Genomic DNA, 22,019 nt, shown 5'->3' with positions numbered 1-22,019 from the left:
AAAGGATGTGAGATCTGTAACCGACATAAGACTCATCGACATCAGCCGTATGGACATCTGGTCTCTTTACCAGTACCCACACTGCCCTGGACAGATATCTCTATGGATATGGTGGGACCCCTACCAAAATCGACCGAGTTCGACGCGATACTGGTGATAGTCGATCGACTAACCAAGATGGCTAGATTTATTCCATGTACAACTGGACTAACAGCGAACAAAGTGGCCGACATCTACATCAAGGAGATCTTTTCAAAACATGGAGTACCTCGAACAATTGTATCAGATAGGGGAACTCAGTTTACGGCGGAAATTTGGAAGGAAATATGTCAGTTCTTGGGAATAAAGAACTTATACTCGACTGCGTATCACCCTCAAACAGATGGACAAACTGAGCGAGTAAATCAACAGATGGAAATCCTGCTCGGAATGTATGTAAACTACAACATGGACAATTGGGATCAACTTCTACCAATTGCTGAGTTCGCTTATAACTGTTCGCCACATAGTAGCCACGGTCTGTGTCCCTTTGAAGCCTGTTACGGCTATGTGCCACACTACGACATCCATTCGCACGATATTCGATCAAAGTCAAACAAGTTGGAGAGGAAATGGAGGGATATGGGAGAGTTACATGCGGCTGTTCAAGAACAGGTCAGGATGGCGAATGAAATTAGTGCAGAGTACTACAACAGGAGACACAAGAGCATACCAGAAGAATTCAGAAAGGGAGAACAGGTACTACTAAGTACAAAGTATCTTACGACGGAAAGACCCAGTCGAAAATTAGAAGCAAAATACGTTGGCCCCTTCAAGATCATAAGGAGAGTGGGGAAAAATGCTTTCGAATTAGATCTACCTCCATCAATGAGAGTGCACAATGTCTTCAATGTCACGTTGTTGGAACCATATCCTAGAGACATGATACCAGGTCGACAGATACAACCCCCACCACCTGTAGTAATAAACGGCCAGGAGGAATTCCATGTGGAAGCAATTGTGGACAGTAGAATTCGACGAGGAAAGGAGGAATTCAAGGTAAAATGGTTAGGATACACAGGGAATGCGGCCTATGACTGGGAACCACGAGAAAATGTAGAAGAGTTGGCCGTTTTTGGTGAATTTCTGGAAAAGAGGAAAAAAGATCCCAGAAGAAAGTGAGAATTCGATCAAAATCAACGGAATTTATTGGGAAATAAATACATACACAGGAAATATGGCTACGTATAGAGAGATATAAAATACACTAGAAGTTGGAGGTGGTAGAATTGGCTCGGGGACGACGGACCGAGGCGGGAATACGAATGACATTGCGGGGGAGAGGAGTATGGGGAGAAGAGGAGGGACCGGCGACTGGTTGAGAAGAAGTCAATCCGGTTGGATCAGCAGCAGAGGTGAGATGATCCAAGGTTTCAGAAGGAGAGGGAGGGGTGTAGTTGGAAGGAATGAGATGAAGAGATTTGTAGAGGCCCAGATGTACTGGGGGAAGAGGAAGAAGGAGAGAGGAAAAGAGGTGAATGTAAGCGGAGAGTTGGGTGAGAGAAGAGGATTGATCCTGGGAGGAAAGGGATCGATATCGGGCCGAGACAGCACAGAGTTCGTGCTCCAGGACGAAGGTAACCTTGGAAGTAACAGTCTGGGCTCCGACAGTAATACCCTTTACATCAACATCGACCAAGTTCGAAGGAAGAAGATGGATACCTCGCGAAATTTGGACTCGGGATTGTTGGTTTTCACCGAACACTTTGAAGTTCCCTTCGCGGAGCACTCTCCACAAACACCACCAACTAAGTTGCATCAATATCGAACAGGAAGAGTAGGAAAACTCACGAGGACCGATACAACCTACACGAAAATCTTCTCCACCATCGAGACGACGCTGGCAATCGGAGCAAAGCTCACCCTCGAGACGGACAACAGCGCCATTCTTGTTACGAAGTCGCCAACCTTGGGCCAAGCGATCAAGCTAACAGTTAGAATTCGGTGGAATACGAAGGAGAAAAAGCTCACGGCGTTACCAAACCACTTGACAGTGGGCTTGATGGCCCCAGTCTCGCGAAAGCGATCGAGGGCTTCATCCTTCAGAGCGTGACGAACAGAGGAGAAAGAAAGGCGGGCCCAGAGGGTAGCTGACGAGTCAGAAACGCACAGAATTCTGTAGAAATCTCACCAATTTCCGAGTCTTTTCGAGCATCCAGAGCCTTAGCAAGTTCATCATTGACCGGAACCTTGCGAGGGGCGTGAAAAATGGTTTCGAGTTCATGGGGAACCTCGACAAGCCCCTCGGAATCAGAAGGTGGCACAGGGGACTTATTACCAGGAGAATTTTGATTTTCAACGATGGTACCGTGTTCGGACTCGACAGATTTCGCAGGAGATGGGTTCTCACCAGTGGTAGATGGCCCTGCCCCCGCTTCGAAGTCGATATATTGCTCGATGACCTCGTCATCGAGAAGAGACGATTGTTGGTCGCGAGAAGGGCCGGATTGATATCGATCCTTAATGGTGTCGAGAGCCCTTCGAGAAGCGTCAACCAATGGAGTTTGAGAGGGAACTGGCGCTTGGGAAGTAATTCTCATTCTTTTCGTTTGACGCATGAGAAGTTCGGGATCGACGTCGGGGAGAATGGCCACAGTAGAGGCCCGAGTTTGACGAGAAGAGATAGACGAGGACAACTAATCTCGTCAGCCAGTGATAAACAGGAGGAAGTGCATCGAATTCGAAGAGAATTGCTTACAGTACGCTTGGACATGCTCACAGACAGGTCAGAGTTGGAAGGATGCTCTAAGATATGAGTAAGATATGGATGGATAATGATAGATGAGTAAAAAGAATGACAAACAAGAGGTAAAGAGAGAATGAGGAGGAAAGAAGAGAAAGAAGACGGGGAGGTAACTTGGTCAGTAATTTCTCGATCACATTGGAGGTCCGTGCGGGTGACGCGTTTTCATGGCAACCATCACACTAGCGTGGGTATGATGTCAGGGCGCACCAAAGGTGTCTAAGAACAATCCATGTGCATCACCTGGTTACAGGGTTCAGGATCCTCGGCGAGGATCCTTGAGACAGGGGGGGAAACTTGTTACGGGGTAACAACGAATCGAGGGAACTCTATCGAGTTCGACGGATTAGGACAGAGGAAAGCGGGAGTTGGAGGCAGTGCTGCAGTAGGTAGGGACGGGTTTTCCCCTTTCGAGATTTTCCCCACTGGGTTTGCTCAAAGCGGTTTTTCACCTGTCCGAGTATGTACATGGACGCTTGCAGTAGGACTGAGAAAAGGAGACGGATACCTGTAGACAGTATATAGTACAATCAGCAAAGTACCAACTTTGCTGATTCTTCAATATCATTCTTTGGCTACATCGATTGCAGAGGAGACACGATCCATTAGCACCAGAGCCCCTAGACTTCCACGAGACCTCCATCGAGTTCGACCCAACCTGCGACCTAGTCGTCGTGTTTCCAGTACCGTTACACAGAAGTGCAAGAAGCACAACGGGATCCGCGATTATGAGGTTTGACCGGTCGAAGACACGGCCACTTTGATCTCCCATACGTGATAATTTCACGGCTACTGATCAGCAGACGTATAACCTTCTAGGGAAGGAACCTACCGACATCTATCACACGACTCATCGATACTTGTGACCTCCCATCGCTCCCTTTCATCGATAAACAACTGCCATAGCCTATCCTGTTCTCGCAACGACGCCTTGCGAGCACTCCCTGGCTCATGGGAAGGGGAGGGAAACAATTCAGCCTGCCCTGTAGAGGACCGAGGGGTCTCTTTGACCCGTTTCGCCGAAGGAGGGGATACTTCGTCGTGGGCGAAAGGGGAATGGCGATGTTTCTCGGCTTTTATTTCAGCCAGAGCTTCCATCTTCTCCTGATACGCAACCCGTTTCTTCCCGAAAGAAGTCTGGAGCCGTACGCGGAATTCAGGAGAACCTTCATTATCACGAACAGCTACATGTCAGCGCTTACGAACAGGGTGTATGACAAGAGGACATACGACTTAACTTTTCCATCTCTGACACCCACGTTTCTCTATCCTCAAACAGCGCTGGGTCACCAAGACCAACGCTGAGGATTTCCTCATCTTCATCGACCTCACCCATCTCATCATCCTCATCGGCACCACCCTTCTCACCATCATCAACCAACACATCCATCTCTTCACCACAACGAACACCATCCATCTCCTCATCGTCATCATCATTGATTTCTACCACAGTGGCAGTACGGCCTGACGGGTGCGGAAGGCCAACAGGAGCAGGTCTGACCTCCTGTTGGCCAGAGGAGAGAGAGGTCGTAACCGCAACAGGGGACGCGGTGGCAGAAGGAACTGCAGCGGAGGCTGCAGCAGCAGAAGGCGAGCCATCGGTGATGGCTAGGGCTCCAAAGCCCATGGACGACACATGGCGGGGAGAGTTCCCCTCCTGAGCGACTAGAACAATCAGCGACAGAGTAGCTTATAGACAGTACGAACAGACTTACGAACAGCGGCATAGCGATCTGCAAAAAATTTATAAGCGTTGAGCTCCGGACGAGAAGACATTTTGTTGAAATATATCAAATTGATATGTTTGGTAAGGTAAAGGCTGAGAATCGATAGACGATGATAGTACGATTTAGGATTGGTACTGGGGAAGAAGAAGAAGTGGGCCGAAGTACTGAGTATTTAGTATAACTAACGCGACTACTCGTCGTCAGGGCGCTGGTAACTTCGCATAACAAGGTGTCTCAGCGACAACAAACACCATGGCGACGATCAGAATTCCCACGCTACGTGTCTCACATTCATATAAGTTAGGGATACGCTGACGAACATCGACGAGGTTTGTTGTACCCCAAATCCTCTGTCTCACTTACAACGTAACCACCACAGGGTAACAACAAGCAACCACGATGAACTCCGACGAAGTTTACTGTCCGATTAACAACGAACCCATGGTATCATCTACCAACAATATTTATATGACAAATTGTGTTTCCTGCAACCTGCTGAGTGTCTTTTTCTTCATTACATGCATACGAAGCTCACGAGGACGTTCGCGCCTAAGGAGGGCGCGACTGTCACGAACTACGTCGTAACATCCCTGACAACCACCATCACCGACCCTCCTTTCACCATCACCGACCTTCCTTTCACCACCACCAACCTCCACTCGAACTACTGAGACCAACTACGACGAAGTTACGAGAACCAAAGGGGGATTTGTCACGATAACCCCGCCTAGCGGAGAACTACGGCGAAGTTAGTGGAAGGGAGCCGAGGGAGAGCAGGACAGGAGAAGTTAGGCGAAGTTAGTCGAAGTGAGCGGAGTAGGATATCGGGGATATGGCGAGGTACGGCGAAGTTGAACGAAGGGGACTGAGCGTGAGGCAGTGCAGGAGTTGAGAGACGTTCTATGAGAGGAGAGGAGTAGTATAGATAGTTTACAGATCGCTGAACTTCTTCAGCGATCCTTGATTGTTGTCAGTAGCGAGAGATATATTCATTAGCTACAACCTTCGAGTTAAGGAGAGCCACCACTTAGCAGTTCAACGTACTACGGCGAAGTTAGCCGCAGTTCATCGACGATCATCCTATCATTTACCACTCGACACATCACTACGGCGAAGTTAGCCGTAGTTCCTCGTCGAGTACCCTGTGTTAGTGAGACAACGACGCCCCATTACAACGTAGTTAGCCGAGGTTTGTCGACCGTCGGTCAGTAGAGAAGAAGAAACGACGTCTGTGACACATCTGCACGGGTCACCCATTCCACTGTTGATCCGCCAATCCACATCTTAGCTTCATCCATAAAGATGACCAAGGGCCAATCGTCAAAATCCTTGTATTTTGCAGCCCATGCAAGCCGGTCTTTTCAATGCTGAGCAGTGAGAATAGGTTTTACTCAAGCTACACGACGTTTGAGACCAAGACGCTTCATGGTGGATCAAAGGGAGTTGAGGGAGATATCAATGCCGTCTTTTCTGAGGGAGGAGAGAATTTGGCGCAAGCTGTGTCGACGATCCTTCAGGAAAGCGTGTTTTACTCGAACCTCCTCGCGTGAGGATAGCTTTTTGGGACATCCAGAGCAAGGTTTAGTCTTGCTGTGACCCAGTTCCAAGCGATGATTGCGGAGACGATAGACTGTAGATGGATGACTTCCAAATCGCTGGGCAACAGACTTGGAAGTGGAGTAAGTGACCACTTCGGCAATGGTGACCCTTTTCAAGGGGGAAATTGGGTGTCCTACCATTCTTGACATGCAGGAGAACGTCTAGACGGAGTATCAGAGCCCCAAATGTCATGTTGTTTGTTCTGCGGCGTTTTGAAAGTGGTGGGGTGCACAAGTGTGGCAGCGGAATGTGACAGTTGTCGCATGACTTTTTGGACCCGACTGTATTTCACTTGGGGCACACCTGTCACAAACTACTTCTTGACATCTCAAATATCAAGGAAAGGTCTTAATTACGCTTTTCGGAATGTTTTTGGACTTAAATACGCCTTTTCCGAGATCTGGGCCTTAATTACGTCTTTTGGCTGGTGGAAGGGTCCTTTTTACTGCCTCCCAGTTAGGGAGGACTATGGGCACCAAGTTAGGGGGGGTATTGATCATGCATAACGACGTTAGGGGGTTAGGGGGTTAGGTGGTTAGGAGTGGAGGAGAGTGTGTTTAATGCATGCAAAGCATGCATTGGGGGTCCAGGAAGGGAGGTGTAATTAAGTCCTCCTTTTTGAGATGGGTGTAATTAAGTCCAAAAACGTTTGAAAAGGCGTAATTAAGACCTTTCCTGCTCGAATATCCCACCATGAATAACCCTCCTTTGACCATCAAAACACCTATTACGTCTTAACCTCTTCACCATACACGAAACCGATGTCAAGGCCGTCGAATAACTTCTTCTTAAGAAACCGACGGTCGACGAACCTTGGCTAACTTGACTCTTTGACTTCAATGTCTCACCCAAACACAAGGGCGCAGACGTCAAAAGGAATGTAACTACGGCGTACCTCGACGTAGTTACACTTTTTAGGGGTTTTCACTGATGGCAATGTATCTCAATTTATATTGTATCTCTATCAATCTTTCACTACTGACAACACTCGAGGATTGCTGAAGAACTTCAGCAATCTTCTCAGCTAATATTATCCACTCCTCCTAGATGTTCATCCAACTCTCTTGCGCTTAGACGTACTTCCACGCACTTCATCCAACTTCCCCGGTCCCCGGTCCCCGGCCATCCCCTCCTCTCCCTTTGTGTTACGGGGTAACAACAAATCGAGAGGACTCTATCGAGTTCAATGGATTAGGACAGAGGAAAGCGGGAGTTGGAGGCAGTGCTGCAGTAGGCAGGGACGGGTTTTCCCCTTTTCGAGATTTCCCCACTGGGTTTGCTCAAAAGTGGTTTTTCACCTGTCCGAGTATGTACGTAGACGCTTGCAGCAGGAAGAGGACGAGGACAAGGATATCTGTAGACAGTATATAGTACAATCAGCAAAGTACCAACTTTGCTGATTCTTCAATATTGTCACGCCCGTCGAACAACTGCTTCCTAATAGACCGACGGTCGACGAACCTCGGCTGACTTGATCCTTCTAAATCGATGTCTCACCCAACCGGGAGGGCGCAGGTGTCGAAAGGGGTGTAACTACGGCGTACTTCGGCGTAGTTACTCTAACTGAGGTTTGGTTTTACTGATGGCGATGTATCTCGATTTGTAAATAGCTTTCTCTATCTATCTTTCACTACTGACAACAATCAAGGATCGCTGAAGAACTTCAGCGATCTTCTCAGCTAATATTGTTTATTCCTCCTAGACGTTCATCCAACCCTCTCGCGCTTTGACGTACTTCGACGCACTTCGTCCAACTTCCCCGAGCCCCCGGCTATCCTCTTCCTCCTCCGACTAACTCCGCCTAACGTCGCCGTAGTTCTGCTCCCATTGTCCCTACTTAGCCTAACTCCGTCTAACTTCGCCGTACTTCTGCTCCCATTGTCCCTACCTAGCCTAACTCCGTCTAACTTCACCGTACTTGGTCTCAGATGTCCTGAGTTACGTGTAGAGTAAAGAGGTTAAGGCGTGATGGGGGTTTTGATGGTCAAAGGAGGGTCATTGTTGGTGGAATAATGGAGGTGTCACGACGTAGTTCGTGACACCTAACTCCGTCTAACTTCGCCATACCTCGGTTCCCATTGTCCCTACTTAGCCTAACTCCGTCTTAATTCGCCGTACTCTTGTCCCCTTATGCTCCAGACCCCTGCATACCTTATTCACCTGTTGTACTTTGCCGTAGTTGGTCTCAGATGTCCTTGGTCATGTGTAAGGTGAAGAGGTTAATGTCACGAACTACGTTGTGACACCTCGATTAGTCCACCAACAATGACCCTCCTTTGACCATCAAAACCCCCATCACGCCTTAACCTCTTTACTCTACACGTAACTCAGGACATCTGAGACCAAGTACGGCGAAGTTAGACGGAGTTAGGCTAGGTAGGGACAATGGGAGCAGAAGTACAGCGAAGTTAGACGGAGTTAGGCTAAGCAGGGACAATGGGAGCAGAAGTATGGCGATGTTAGACGGAGTTAGTCGAAGGAGGAAGAGGATGGCCAGGGACTCGGGGAAGTTGGACGAAGTGCGTTGAAGTACGTCCAAGCGCGAGAGGGTTGGGTGAACGTCTAGGAGGGATAAACAATATTAGCTGAGAAGATCGCTGAAGTTCTTCAGCGATCCTTGATTGTTGTCAGTAGTGAAAGACAGATAGAGATAGCTATTTACAAATCGAGATACATCGTCAGTAGAACAAAACCCCACTTAGAGTAACTACGCCGAGGTACGCCGTAGTTACACTCCTTTCGATGTCTGCGCCCTCCCGGTTGGGTGAGACATTGATTTAGAAGGACCAAGTTAGCCGAGGTTCGTCGACCGTCGGTCTGTTAGGAAGTAGTTGTTCGACGGGCGTGACAATATTGAAGAATCAGCAAAGTTGGTACTTTGCTGATTGTACTATATACTGTCTACAGATATCCTTGTCCTCGTCCTCTTCCTGCTGCAAGCGTCTACGTACATACTCGGACAGGTGAAAAACCACTTTTGAGCAAACCCAGTGGGGAAATCTCGAAAAGGGGAAAACCCGTCCCTGCCTACTGCAGCACTGCCTCCAACTCCCGCTTTCCTCTGTCCTAATCCATTGAACTCGATAGAGTCCTCTCGATTCGTTGTTACCCCGTAACATGGTGGTTCTCAGGGGATGTTACCATATGGTTTGTGACATTTGCACTGAGACTAATTAATTCAACTGGGAATCAAAGGGTTCCCAAGAATGTATGGTCAAAAAGGGCCAGAGAGCTAAGCAAGCAGCCACTCTATAGTGAAGTTCCTCATTTAAATGAGTGGAATCCTTTGTTGTGAGTGCATATAAAGTGCTTGTGGTCAGTTGGAACACCTGCATAGCCTTAAGTCTGCTGATTTGTCCAGCTTGGTTTGTTCCTGCATACCCCAAAGACTGACTTGGCACCCCCTGCCTCCCTTTCATGCTTTGTGACTGGAGTGGCCCTTGCTCTATTGTATTCCAAAGATTAGCCAGCCTCTTTGTACGTTCTGTGACCCCTGCACCTTTAATAGGCCACTCTTGCCATGCACATATCCGGATAAGTGTCTCTGCATTGTCATTCTTTACATGATCTGGGGGGTATACTACTAATCAGCATGTCAGGTCATCAGACTGTGAAATGGAAGTTGCTAACTGTGATGTAGGAGCTGTGCCATCCCAGTGTTTAATAAAGTCTCCACTTGTTGTTTGGGTAGCCCCAATCTCTCAAAGTCATCAGGAAACATTTCAAGCCACTTCTCAATGAGTTTGATGCCTGTCATAGCGTCTTGGTGCATCTCTTCAGGAGTCTCTGAGCGGTTGTATTTGTGAAATGGCCTACAGTCAGGATGAAGGACACAAGCTTCTATATTTGCAGCAATGAGGCCCATAGTCAGTAGGGATTTATTGTTGAAGAGGCTCTGAATCCAGTCTGGAAGAGTGGGTAACAGTACAGAAAGCTTGTCAGCATCCTGGGGGCCTTGTCCAAAAAGTGCAGACATGTATGGTTGCTGTGAGTCCGGTAAACTGTCTGTAAAACCACTAGGTAGGCCTTCCCCTCCAAGACTTGGCATACCAAAAGTGGTGCTCCTCAACGAAACATCTCGGTGAGCTGAAGACGTGGAGAAGATTGGGCCAACAGACCTTAAAGCCTCCGGGGACGTGGCTGAGGCTGATGCAAAGGGAACTACAAATGGAGGATACAATGGTGGTTGTATGGAGTGAGCAGGGAGGGAGTGAGCTTGGTTTCCTCTCAGGGAGCTCTGATGTCTGGAGGGATCCACCCTGGAAGAACTGGCCACAGGGCGTCTATGGACAGGCCTTGAGAGGAGGGGTTGGGAAACTGAAGACCCACTTGCTGTAGTCACTGTTGCCGCGTTTGTACGAGCCTTCCGGGCTGCCCGGGTAAGGGTGACCCGAGGAAATTCAGTGCACTGCTGTGACAAGGCTGTCAGGGTTGAATCCAGAGACATCTCCTGGTCCATGATTAGTGTCTCAAACAATGACATATGTCTCTGATAAAAGTGCTGCGCGCCTTCTGCAGGTCTGCTTTCTTGCGGAATGAAACTTGCTGCACATCTTGCTAGATGTTTGCGTTTCCGGGCGAGCTCCGATTTGGACAGGACTGTATCGAGCTGAAAGATGGTTGAGCGAAGCAGTAGCTCGATGCTGCAACGTAAGTCATTGTCTCCCAAGGTGTCTGGGAGTAATTAGCCCCGCTCTCAATGGTACCGATGGGCACTTTGGAACTCACCTCCCCCTTCGATCTGTTGTTTCCAGAGGCTGACATACCGTGACATCTCTTCACCTGAGACACCCAGACTGAAAGGATTATACTCAGAAGCAAACCAGACTTTGTACATCTCACATGACTCTAAAGCCTCCCTCTGCCTCTCTTGTGCATCCGCAGATGGCTGATAAGTTCTCGCATGGCTTCCTCCAAGTGAAATACTGACTGGAGCACAGACACTCTCTCGCAGTTGGGACAAAGTGGATGGCGCCGACTCTCCTGAGAGATTCATGACCGGCCAGGGGCTTGGATTTGGCGTATGGATAACATCGATAAGCTGGTCAAGTCAAAGTACAATGATGTGTATGATCTGTGTAATATGTATAATATGTATAATATGTATAATGTGTATAATATGTATAATACGTATAATATGTATAATATGTATAATATGTATAATATGTATAATATGTATAATATGTGGGGCTTGCGTTGGGGTTGACTGAACGTAGTGATGGGGAGGACGGCTTCAGGGTGGCAAAATGCACCTATCACACACTTATATTTGTGTCGTTTCAAACCCCGCCAAAGGGGAAGGCGCGGCCGGAGCGTAAGAGGGGATCCTCGTAGTAGTCAGAGGTAAAGGAGAGGAGCCACAACCACCTCCTCGGATCATCCGTCGGGTAGGTGAGGGGAACGAGGCATTGGAAGAAGAAATAAGCTACAATTATCCATCACCAAATTGAAACATCCTTGTGTCACGCCTTCTGCAGGTCTGCTTTCTTGCGGAATGAAACTTGCTGCACATCTTGTACCAAGCTGCTATTGGAAGTCTGATGTGGACATCGGCATGTACTCGGCCAGACATCAGCTTTGCGACAAACTTTCTAGCACGGTTTAGTGCTGCTCCCCTGGAAACTCATTGGCAACTTGCTCTACGAATAGTTGCTTATCTTCTCAAGACAAGAGAGTACGGTTTAGTTCTTGGTGGAGAAGTGGGGAAAGATTTAGAAGGTTGGGTGGACGCTGACTTTGCGGGATGTAAAGTGACACGGCGATCTACCACGGGATATATCTTCAAGCTCTGTGATTCAGTGATTAGTTGGATGTCAAAGCGACAAGGTTCAGTCACGACTTCAACATTAGAAGCAGAGTATGTGGCAATGGCAGAAGCAGCGAAGGAAGCGAGATGGTTATCTGGGCTTGTGAAGGAATTGGTCAATTTGAAGGGAATAGTGACATTGAATTGCGACAATAAGGGAGCTTTAGCGCTTGCTAATAACCCAGGTGTTCATACTCGGACAAAACACATCGAGTATCGGCATCATTTCATACGAGAACAAGTGTCAAACGGTCAGATTCAACTCGTCTATGTCCCAACCAATGATCAACAAGCAGATATTTTCACCAAAGCTTTGCCGGGTAAACGTCATTTGAAGAATATGGAGGATTTAAAGATAGAGGATCAAAGAGAAGGAACGACAGGTAGTAAAGGGAGTTTGAAGGTTAGGACAGCGGGGAAGCCGTCTTAGGTAGTGAGCAGAGACTCGGTGATGACGGCAGAGGGAGTGTTGATCGTACCGCCACCACGAGTCGTATGTAGAACCCCGAGAAACTCCGTCGCGAGATCCACCTCCCGGATATCTCTCTCTTTGATGCATCCTCTCTCGTCTCACCAACCAACAGATCCTCCCCTCACTGTCCACTACTCATTCATACACTACTCTACATAACCTTACTTTGGGTACATATGATACCTCGCCAATGAGGTAGAATGACCCCATTGTCTTTGGTATTCATCTGACATCTCATGGGCTCACAGGGTGTACTCACCTGCCTTCTACCCCTTCTCCCTTGCTTCCCACATTCGTCTCTCTTCCATCCTTTCCCCTTCAAACCTACAAATCCGACTCCTGCACAAGACGATATCATTACTCTCTAAATGGTAGATGAACGTGTCCACGAGCAAATATCCCCACATGGCTCATTTACTCCCCTCACCCCAACTCGCAGGTTCCGACCGGGCTACTACTCAACCATCCAACCCGTCTCGTCTCTCGCCTTCACTCAGCCCGTCAGAAGATAGGTCTTCATCTTTTCATTCCACAACTGAAATGGCCACTTCACCTCGGATGCCAGGTAGTGGACTGTCTTCTCCCCGATTGGGCCGCAGTCACATACCTACACACCCGATTAATACCGCTGTCTCGACGTCCTCGGCTGTTCGCACACCTTCTCCTTCCCCCCTGCCATCACCAGTGTCCCCCACGGCTTCTGGAGAAGGTTTATCCAAACGACTCAGTTGGAATCGACATCAATCCGGACAAGCAGGCGGGCTAGCGGTAGCTACTCAACAAAACATCTCCCCTCGACTTCCTTCCATCGGAGATGAACCCGCCAAACAAGCTGTCTGGTCTCCAAGCGACGAGGAGACTACCCAAGTTCTTCGATCTCCTTACCTTGAGGGTAGGTCAGGGATGGGAACAACCTCTTCACTTAATCCTTACCATGAAGAGAGAATGAGGCTTTCATCCCGATTGAAGGACAATCTTTCCCCAACTCACATCAACGGTCATCATTCCTACAGCTTTGACGCATCTCACTCTCCAGGGCATGATGACTATATTGAGGAATGGGATCTCAGCGCTGGTCTACATTCAATCCCTACCGTTCCTCCTCCCCATCGACCACTCCATTCTGCACCTCCTACCGCTCCAGCATCATATGCACCAGATGATCCCTTATCGCCTTGGACAACCAACCCGTACAGACACAAAAGCCTTGGGGACTTACCGTATTCTGCACAGATGTCCTCGGACTCGATGACCTCCCTCGAGGGATCAAATGCGCCTATAGATGATATGGAACTTCTTACTGCACCTGATTCTTCGGCGATCTCGGCGAAACACCGTCGTCAACCTTCGAAACGGGTCTATGATAATCACGGACTTGCACGTCCCTCCGCTCCTAGACGTTTGGCCAGTGTGATGCGAAACGGAACTATCCGATCGATGACGAGGACAATACGACAAGCGAGTGTGAGGGTGGTAAATATCGTAGGGCATGACGAGCCTGGGATGGTGCGTCTACAGGATGAGAACGTGTGGGACGGTGATGGACCAGCTTCAGGAAGCAAGGAAGGGCTGGAAACGGAAGGAGAGGAAATGTACGAGATGAGGAGGGAAGAAATGGGAATGGATATTCCTGCCCCGAGACCTGGACCATTACCTCCAGAGCCAGGACTGAGAGGAAGGACTTTAGGACTCTTTGGGGTGAAGAGTCGTATCAGAAGGAGCATGGCTGGGGTCCTTGGTTGGTCGTGAGTCTTTCTTTTGCCAATCTCCTCCCCCAACACCTCGCCCTTCGTCTCACTGTGTATCACACCCGATCTCAAAAAACCACCCAGATCCGCAACGATTTTCCTTTCACGAGATGGTGAAGCTCACGATTAGATGGACAGAACCTGTCATTCTCCTTCTCATCATAGCCAATGTTGTCGTTCTCGCTATTCAAGGCTCCACGCCCCTCACTTCCCCTCGTCTTGATCCCGGTTACTTTACATCATGGGAAGACTACGTCCTCTTCGCACTCTTTATTGTCTTCACACTGGAGATGTTCGCTCGTATGGTCGTCACTGGTTTGATCCTCGACCCTGACACCTCAATACGAGAGTACCTTTTCGCCCCTACCGGTCTTATCCCATCCATAGAAAAACATCTCAACATATCTCATACATCTTCCAAAACTATCTTAAACCGTCCAACCCCCATTGCTAAACCTCATTGGGCAGCCAGACGTACATCTACAGTCGACCTCCCTTCTGCCTCGCACAAAAAGACGACTCTCCCTGCTACGATCAGTGAACTGCCTTTCCAACGCGCGGTTGCTAGGCAACAAGCACTAGCTGCTTATGGAAGACCTTACCTCCGTCATTCGTGGCATCGAATTGATCTCGTGGCTGTGGTAGCTTTCTGGCTAATGTTCATCCTCGCCGTCATTGGACAAGAAGCCACTTCTACATACCATGTATATCTCTTTCGGGCGCTTTCTGTTCTACGAGCAGCGAGATTATTGGTCGTCACCAGTGGGACAAGCACAATCCTTCATTCACTCAAACGTGCAGGTCCACTGCTTGTCACTGTGGCATATTTTGTGGTGTTTGCTGGGGTATTATTTTCTATCATTGGGGTACAGAGCTTCAGGGGAAGCTTTAGAAGACAATGCGTGTTGACCAATCCATTCAATGGGAGCGATACAGTCCAGACTGGTCAGGCGTGCGGTGGTTGGTTGAATGTTAGTGGAGAGGTGGTATCGTATCTCAATCTAGATGGAAGTGTGGCAGACCAGGGATCTAAGGGGTATATATGTCCAATGAACGAAGTTTGTCAGGTGGGTCATTGCTTTTACTTCCAGTCTCTCTTTATTCCTGAACAGCTCTTCGACTCAACTGATATCCACCATGCCCTTTCATCACCGCCCACATATTCCAGTTGGAGCCTGACGAAGATCTTTTCACCATAATCTGACTGCGATTCGACCTGCGAACTCCGTCTATATACTCGTCGCCAGTCTTCACCGAATCAGACGAGGCACCGTGCTGATAACTCAGACTCTGTCCACCAACCCCAATGGTAACGCGCAATCGTTCGACAACATCTTCGCCGCTCTTGTTCAAGTCATAGTCATCTCATCCGTCAACACCTGGGCCCAAACAATGTACATGGCAATGGATTCGGATTATTATTCGTCGAGTCTTTACTTCCTTTCAGCGGTAATCGTGCTCAATTTCTGGTTGATCAATCTAGTAGTGGCGGTGGTGGTGAACACGTTCAAGGATATACGGGCCGCTACGAAACGGAGCGCTTTCGGGGCTGATCAGTGAGTGGTCCAGACTGAGTTCTCCCTTTCTTGTATGGCTCACCGCGCCGAGTGACATCTCCGGTAGATAAGATCAGAGACTAAAGGGTGTATGTTCGGAATCGACGACTCATTTGCTGACTCGGTCAGAAGCATGTTGGGAATAGATAACCCCTGGGCGAACGAAAACAAGAGTATGAAGAAATCAGCCCTTCTGCGACTGTATGAAAGAACCGAGATTACTTGGGTTCTGTTGGTCGTCGTGGACCTGGTCGCCCAGGCCTGTAGGACAGCGTCTTCTTCTCCTGATACGCTGACACTGCTCAGTGAGTTCCTGCTCGTCTTTCCAGCCTCTTTTGGACTGTTGATTCCTTCTTACGCGGTGCCTCACCACGACTTGTCCCCACCTTCTCCTCCCACTCTTAATCGCCTGCGTTTTGATGAGCCGAACGGACCTTCATCACTTGGATACCGCCCATGGTTTGTATTCGTGAGTACACGAGGCCATACGTTGCATTGCGCAAGTCAATGACGCCGAGTAGGATCGGTTTGTGTGCAACGTGGCAGGCTAAGCTGATCACTCAAGAGAACTTGGAGCTTGTCTTCACACTCGTCTTCGACCTCGAAATCCTCATCCGAGCTGCTGGCCATATCCCCGAATGGAAAGCCTTTCTCGCATCCCCACGAAACAGCTTCGATCTCTTCCTCGCATTGACATGTTCTATCATCCAGATTCCTGCTGTGGTCCATGCGGGCGTATACCCATGGTTGACCGTGTTCCAGCTTCTGAGGTGGTACAGAGTCATTCTAGCTTTTCCGCGTATGAAACCCCTTTTAGTGAGTACATCCTTGAGCCTTTCACCTCATTTACAGACTTATATCGTGGTGTGCCGTTGCTCATCTGCAGATCACCGTGTTTGGTAGTTTCGCAGGCATGTTGAACCTTATTGTCTTCCTAATTCTCATCAATTTCATAGGTGCTCTCGTTGTGAGTTGGTCATCGTTTCCAGACGACGGAAACTCATCATCAGGCTATTCAGTTGCTTCGGGGTGATTTGACGTCGGATCAGACTATCACATTTTCTCAGACGTACAACTCTTTTCTGGGCATGTATCAGATTTTTTCTTCGGAAAATTGGACAACAGTACTCTACGGAGCAGTAGGTCAATCCACGCCCAAGCGAAAACTCACTGATGACCAGATGTCTGCGGAATATCAATGGGCTCAAGGATGGCTTGCTGCTATCTTCCTCTGCGGATGGTTCTTATTTGCTTACTGTCAGTAATTGTGCATTACGCTCTCTGTCAAGCTGATGATTGTAGTCATCGTCTTGCAGATGTTTATCGCTGTGATCAACGAGGTAGGTCATCCATCCCATGTAACAGTGTGAGGAGTTCTGATCTTGAGAACTTTGCCGTCGCCGAAGAGCAAAAGAGAAAACAGCAGATTGAAGCGTTCATTCGAAAGAGCGAGCCTGTGTCGGTGCATGTCAGTTGGATCGATCGTCTGAACCCGTATCGGTTGATTAAAGCACACCATCGTGCCGTTAAGGTCAACGCTCTGCCTGCCAATCTGGTTCTGCCGCTCAAGCAAAGTGTTGGGGCGGAGGTGGGAGGCATCTCCAACAAAGTGAGTTAAAAGCCGTGACCGTCAATGTAGCTAAAAGTGTCAGATGAAAGCGGAAATGGAAAAGGAGGATTCTAACGCTCCCATGCGTAGACTCTTTGGCTTTGAGAGGGACGAGAAACTACCTCGTCGTCGTTCTCGACTCCTGTCGACTCGAATGGACGATATGGGTCATATGGAAGACGATGATCGAGGCTTGTAAGGTCATCCCACATCCCATGCCACTCTGCTGATTTGCTTAGAACTGATCTTCTGCCACCTCTCACAACAGGACCATCCGCCGATGAACATCTTGACACCCTTCGTGAACGACGAAATAAACAAGCAGACTTTATCGCTGCTCATCCGTCGTTTGACCAATCACTCTGGTTGTTCAAGCAGAGAAATCCTATTCGACGATTTTGTCAATCATGTGTCTCGCCTGCTTACGGCGAACGTATCTTCGGACGACCTCCTAATCCAATCCTTCGTTTATCGGTAAAGATAGCTGTATTCGTTGCCGTCGTCGCTAGTATCGTCGTTGCAGCTATCGCCACACCCATGTATCGCAAGAACTTTTACGCACGTCATGGTATTTATCGCGGAACATGGTTCGATCTCACCGAAGTCGCTTTGGGTTCAGTGTTCATATTTGAAGCAGCTATCAAGATTATCGCCGATGGCTTCATTTTCGCTCCAAACGCATATTTGTTATCTTTATGGAATGTCCTGGATTTCATCGTGTTGATCACTTTGGTGGTAAATACGACGACTTCGCTCATCTTCATCGGTGGGTTGAGCAGGGTTACAAGGGCTCTAAAAAGTTTCCGCGCGTTGAGGTTGATCACGCTGTTTGGGAGATTGCGAGATACTTTGCACGCTGTTTTGTTCGCTGGTGCGTTGAAGATTTTGGATGCTTCGATACTTATGATCTTGTACATTATTCCGTTTGCAGTATGGGGGTGAGTTTTAAGTGTTCCTCTTTCTCGTCTTCGCCTCCACCTTTTTGGGATTCAGCCACCTGATGCGTTTTATCGCGTGTAGACATCTGCTCATCTCGAGTGGTGGTCGGTAGGACGATGAATTTGCGAGAAGCGAGAACTAAAATACAGAGTCAACATCTTCGCCGGAAAATTATACTCATGCAACGACGGCAATGCCTCAGGAATATCAAATTGTATCAACGAATACCTTTCTACCCCGATTGATGATTCTCTCGCCTTTCTCGCTCCCCGTGTATGGGAGAATCCAGCTGGTCTGGGACAAACAGTGTGGAACTTTGACACTTTCCGCTCGTCAATTCTGATCCTCTTCGAAATTGTCTCACTCGAAGGGTGGATAGATGTCATGACGTCAAGTATGAACATCGCCGGGAGGGATCTTCAGCCGGTGTCAAATGCCTCACAGTGGAATGCTATCTTTTTCGTGATTTTCAATCTGCTCGGTGCCGCCGTCATCTTGGCACTCTTTGTAAGGTCAGTGTTTTGACCCGTCTCCCCTTCAAGGATTTCATCACTGTATCTCCTATCTTCTTAAACCCTAGTCTTCGCAGGATATAGAGTTTACATAGTTGTCATTGATGTCAATGACATGTCACCATACTCATCTTAAGTATGGAAGATAGATGCGTTGACTGACCGAACAGTATCATCATCGGCAACTTTTCCTTGCGATCCGGCTCCGCTCTCCTCACGGCAGAGCAGAATCATTGGCAGGATCTGGCCAAGTTCATCAAAGCTCAAACTCCCAGTCAACTGCCAAAACTCCGACCGCAGACGGCACTACGAGAATGGTGTTACGAGCGGGCCACAAACAAACACGGATACTGGACCAGGGCGTTCACCGGATTATATTATATTCATATTTTTCTTCTAATGTAAGCAAAACAATCAAACTTACCACAGCTGACATACAGGACGGAGGATTTCTCAAATAATATCCTCAACGATGTAGCCTTAGGTGAGGAATAAACTTGATTTCATTTTGTGAATATCGAACTGAGCCTTTGTATAGACTGGGTGTTCCTCTTATTTTCTCTCATCTACGCTATCGACATTCTGGTCCGGTTTTATGGTCTCGGTTTCAAGTCGTTTCGCGCAAACGGATGGAACCTCTTTGACGTCATCGTTGTCACTGGTTCTTTCGCAACTACCATTCCAGCGCTTCGAGCTGCTTCCAGAGGGCTTCCCGGAGATCAAGTCAATATACAACTACAAAAGCTTTTTTTAGTATCTATCGCCCTCAAATTAGTGCAGCGTATCTCATCACTTAATCAACTTTTTAAAACTTCAGTGGCATCATTACCTGCTATCGGTAATTTGTTCCTTCTTTGGGCAACTTTATTCATCTTCTTTTCTATCTTATACTTGGAGGTGTTTGGTCTTACCAAACAAGGTGATAATTCGGGGTCTAGATTCCAGAATTATTACTCTTTCGGCAATACTCTGATAATGTTGGCTTTCATGTCCACTGGGGAAGGATGGAATGGGTATATGCACGACTAGTGAGTCTTCCTTCTTGTCAATGCTTGACCTAGTAATCTCCCTTCAACACGTATGAACGATGTCCACTCTCTGTTAAACTCCACTTGCACAACTGACCATACATCATATCCGTTGAGCACTGCTGTTGGCCCTTTACGGATTGTGCTTGATGCACTCGGGGTGTGGTGAAAAAGGCCGAATGACTGACCATACAGCACAATCACTTTCCCCAGATGTACGGAAAATAAAGATTTCTTCTTGACAGATTGTGGAAGTCCTTCGTGGGCATTTGGATTGTTCATAAGTTGGAACATTCTCAGCATGTGAGCTATCCAGGACCTTCTAACCATATAGCTCACCATCAGGTATATATTCGTCAACATGTTTACCGGTGTTGTTGTCGAATCCTTTGCGTATGTTTATCAGATGCCAGGAGGGGCGTCACTGAATCGAGAAGAGATGCGTGAGTCGTCTGTACCATGAGCCCATACCCCCATCATCTGTGAAGTGGGAGTTGATCGACAGGCGCTTTTAAGAAAGTCTGGGCGGAGTTCGACGTGGAACGTACGGGGTATATACGTAAGAAAGACTTCATCAAGTTCTTCTCTGTAAGCTCTGACTCCTTCTCCGACCCATACATTATTCATTCATGGGGATAGAGCTAAACCTATAGCAATTATCAGGAGTATTCGAAGTCCGTCCGTACCCACCTGAATACTCAGTGCACAATATCATCCGATCTTCCATTCCTGACCCAGTTGCCAACGCCTCCGGTCGTGTGCTCGTTGCTAAAGGCGTTGAATATGCTGTGGATGTTAGGAAGGTTGAAACTCTGGTCGAGAGGATTGACTTTAATCGGGTCCGAGATCGTAGGAGGGTTTTTAATAGACTTTATCATGAAGCTAGGATCTCGGAAGAACCAGGAAGAGGGATAAGCTTTACCCATATGTTGATGATGCTTTCACATTATAAGTTGATCGATGATGAGAAAGCTCTTTTGTGAGTGGTTTTCTTACAACCTTCACTCTTCTCGCACACACTCGTCATCATCCATTCACATCTAACACTACATTGTCGACTTTGGCGACTCTTTCACATGCATCATCACCACTACCACCATGTCCAAAATTAGTACTGCCATCACCATCACCAGTCACTTACGTCTCCTCTGAACTGGTGCAACATCCCACAGTGAGGACACTCAGATCTGAAAGTGGGTCTCGAAACATGGACGAAACGCTAATATCAGACTGGACGATCTCCTCATTAGACGAGCGAAGACGGACAGAGTGACAGATTTGGTCAACCTGGAAAGAGTAAGAGGTCTACTCAGAACTATATGGTGTAGAAAACGATTTCTGGTCGCGAGGGAAGAGAATCGTCGGGCTCTCAATGGAGAAGCCATGGGTGGGTTTCGTAAACCTCTATCTTTCACAGTTTCCCTTGCCGCTCCCCACTCCTCACATTACGCTCAAATCCCAACGTATCTTGCTTCGTGGGCCTATCTCCTGTTTCTCAAAAACCATCACATGCTAAAATATTCCTAGGTATCCCAGCTATCGTCCTCGAACCCACTCCGAATACTCCCGAAGAAGAGAATGAAAATCCCTTTGATACAAGTATCCGAGAAACATTATCATCTCCTTCTCCGGTCGATTCTCGAGCTACCTCTCCGGCAGCCTCACCGGCTTTACGCCCCAGTCCAACATTGCACACGCCCGGATCGACGCATAGTCGTTATCCCTCCTTCTCCCAGAACAGCATGAGAACACCATTGTCTCGTCAACCATCGGACGCGAGTATGCTTTCGTCTGAGGACGCTCATCGGAGAGCTGAATCAGTGGACGAACCGCACACGGAAGGATACATGGAGTCCATGGCGACGTCGGTTTGGGGTGGTGAGTTCAATTTCCATCTCACTTACACTGCTACTGGCCGCCAGACCCTTTTCAAACTTCACACATTTCCGAAGTGGGATGACCGGAATACTTGGAGAAGGGATCGATCGAGTGGTGCAAGTAGCTGACAGGATAGATATGATGAGACACGCAGTGGATGAGGAAACATGAATGGTAACATTTGCTTGAAGACAGCATGATCACATCTACAGATTTCTATATAGATTACAACATGTTATGACTATAACGACTCAGCATGGAAGCATGGGAATGGAAACAATGTAATGGTGGATATGTCATGATATAGATGCGATGGATGTCATTCGTCTTGATTTTGTCGTTGCTCATTCATCGTTTGTGATA

General features: G+C 48.0%; 4 protein-coding genes across 4 annotated transcripts; 1 reads left to right on the top strand and 3 right to left on the bottom strand.

The window, feature by feature from the left end:
* Positions 1 to 1,246: 1,246 nt before the first annotated feature.
* TREMEDRAFT_65181 (uncharacterized protein) lies at positions 1,247 to 2,752 on the bottom strand (the record flags this gene model as incomplete). Its single annotated transcript, XM_007007335.1, has 5 exons — positions 1,247 to 1,755; positions 1,831 to 1,966; positions 2,011 to 2,129; positions 2,150 to 2,675; positions 2,738 to 2,752. The coding sequence occupies 5 exons, from the start codon at positions 2,750 to 2,752 to the stop codon at positions 1,247 to 1,249; spliced, it is 1,305 nt and encodes a 434-aa protein (XP_007007397.1).
* A 719-nt stretch (positions 2,753 to 3,471) lies between these two features.
* Positions 3,472 to 4,558, bottom strand: TREMEDRAFT_65180 (uncharacterized protein; the record flags this gene model as incomplete). The annotated part of the gene is made up of 4 exons (XM_007007334.1): positions 3,472 to 3,571; positions 3,615 to 3,966; positions 4,013 to 4,447; positions 4,498 to 4,558. The coding sequence occupies 4 exons, from the start codon at positions 4,556 to 4,558 to the stop codon at positions 3,472 to 3,474; spliced, it is 948 nt and encodes a 315-aa protein (XP_007007396.1).
* A 4,723-nt stretch (positions 4,559 to 9,281) lies between these two features.
* On the bottom strand, positions 9,282 to 11,104 carry TREMEDRAFT_65179 (uncharacterized protein; the record flags this gene model as incomplete). The annotated part of the gene is made up of 4 exons (XM_007007333.1): positions 9,282 to 9,688; positions 9,739 to 10,782; positions 10,837 to 10,996; positions 11,039 to 11,104. 4 exons carry the CDS (start codon positions 11,102 to 11,104, stop codon positions 9,282 to 9,284), a joined length of 1,677 nt encoding a protein of 558 aa, XP_007007395.1.
* Positions 11,105 to 13,790: 2,686 nt separating this feature from the next.
* TREMEDRAFT_40774 (uncharacterized protein) lies at positions 13,791 to 21,984 on the top strand. Its single transcript, XM_007007225.1, has 23 exons — positions 13,791 to 14,131; positions 14,265 to 15,201; positions 15,422 to 15,690; positions 15,820 to 15,995; positions 16,256 to 16,506; positions 16,577 to 16,657; positions 16,701 to 16,829; positions 16,872 to 16,947; positions 16,993 to 17,030; positions 17,078 to 17,299; positions 17,343 to 17,494; positions 17,539 to 18,237; positions 18,388 to 18,750; positions 18,921 to 19,151; positions 19,191 to 19,234; positions 19,289 to 19,778; positions 19,974 to 20,054; positions 20,124 to 20,221; positions 20,284 to 20,366; positions 20,432 to 20,757; positions 21,008 to 21,165; positions 21,306 to 21,656; positions 21,793 to 21,984. Exons 1-23 carry the CDS (start codon positions 13,800 to 13,802, stop codon positions 21,825 to 21,827), a joined length of 5,622 nt encoding a protein of 1,873 aa, XP_007007287.1. The 5' UTR covers positions 13,791 to 13,799; the 3' UTR covers positions 21,828 to 21,984.
* The last annotated feature ends 35 nt before the right edge of the window (positions 21,985 to 22,019 follow it).

This window comes from Tremella mesenterica (genome assembly GCF_000271645.1).
Source record: "Tremella mesenterica DSM 1558 unplaced genomic scaffold TREMEscaffold_13, whole genome shotgun sequence".
Classification (NCBI taxonomy): domain Eukaryota; kingdom Fungi; phylum Basidiomycota; class Tremellomycetes; order Tremellales; family Tremellaceae; genus Tremella; species Tremella mesenterica.
The sequence above is the reverse complement of the archived record's forward strand: the minus strand, read 5'-3'. Positions and strand labels throughout refer to the sequence as shown.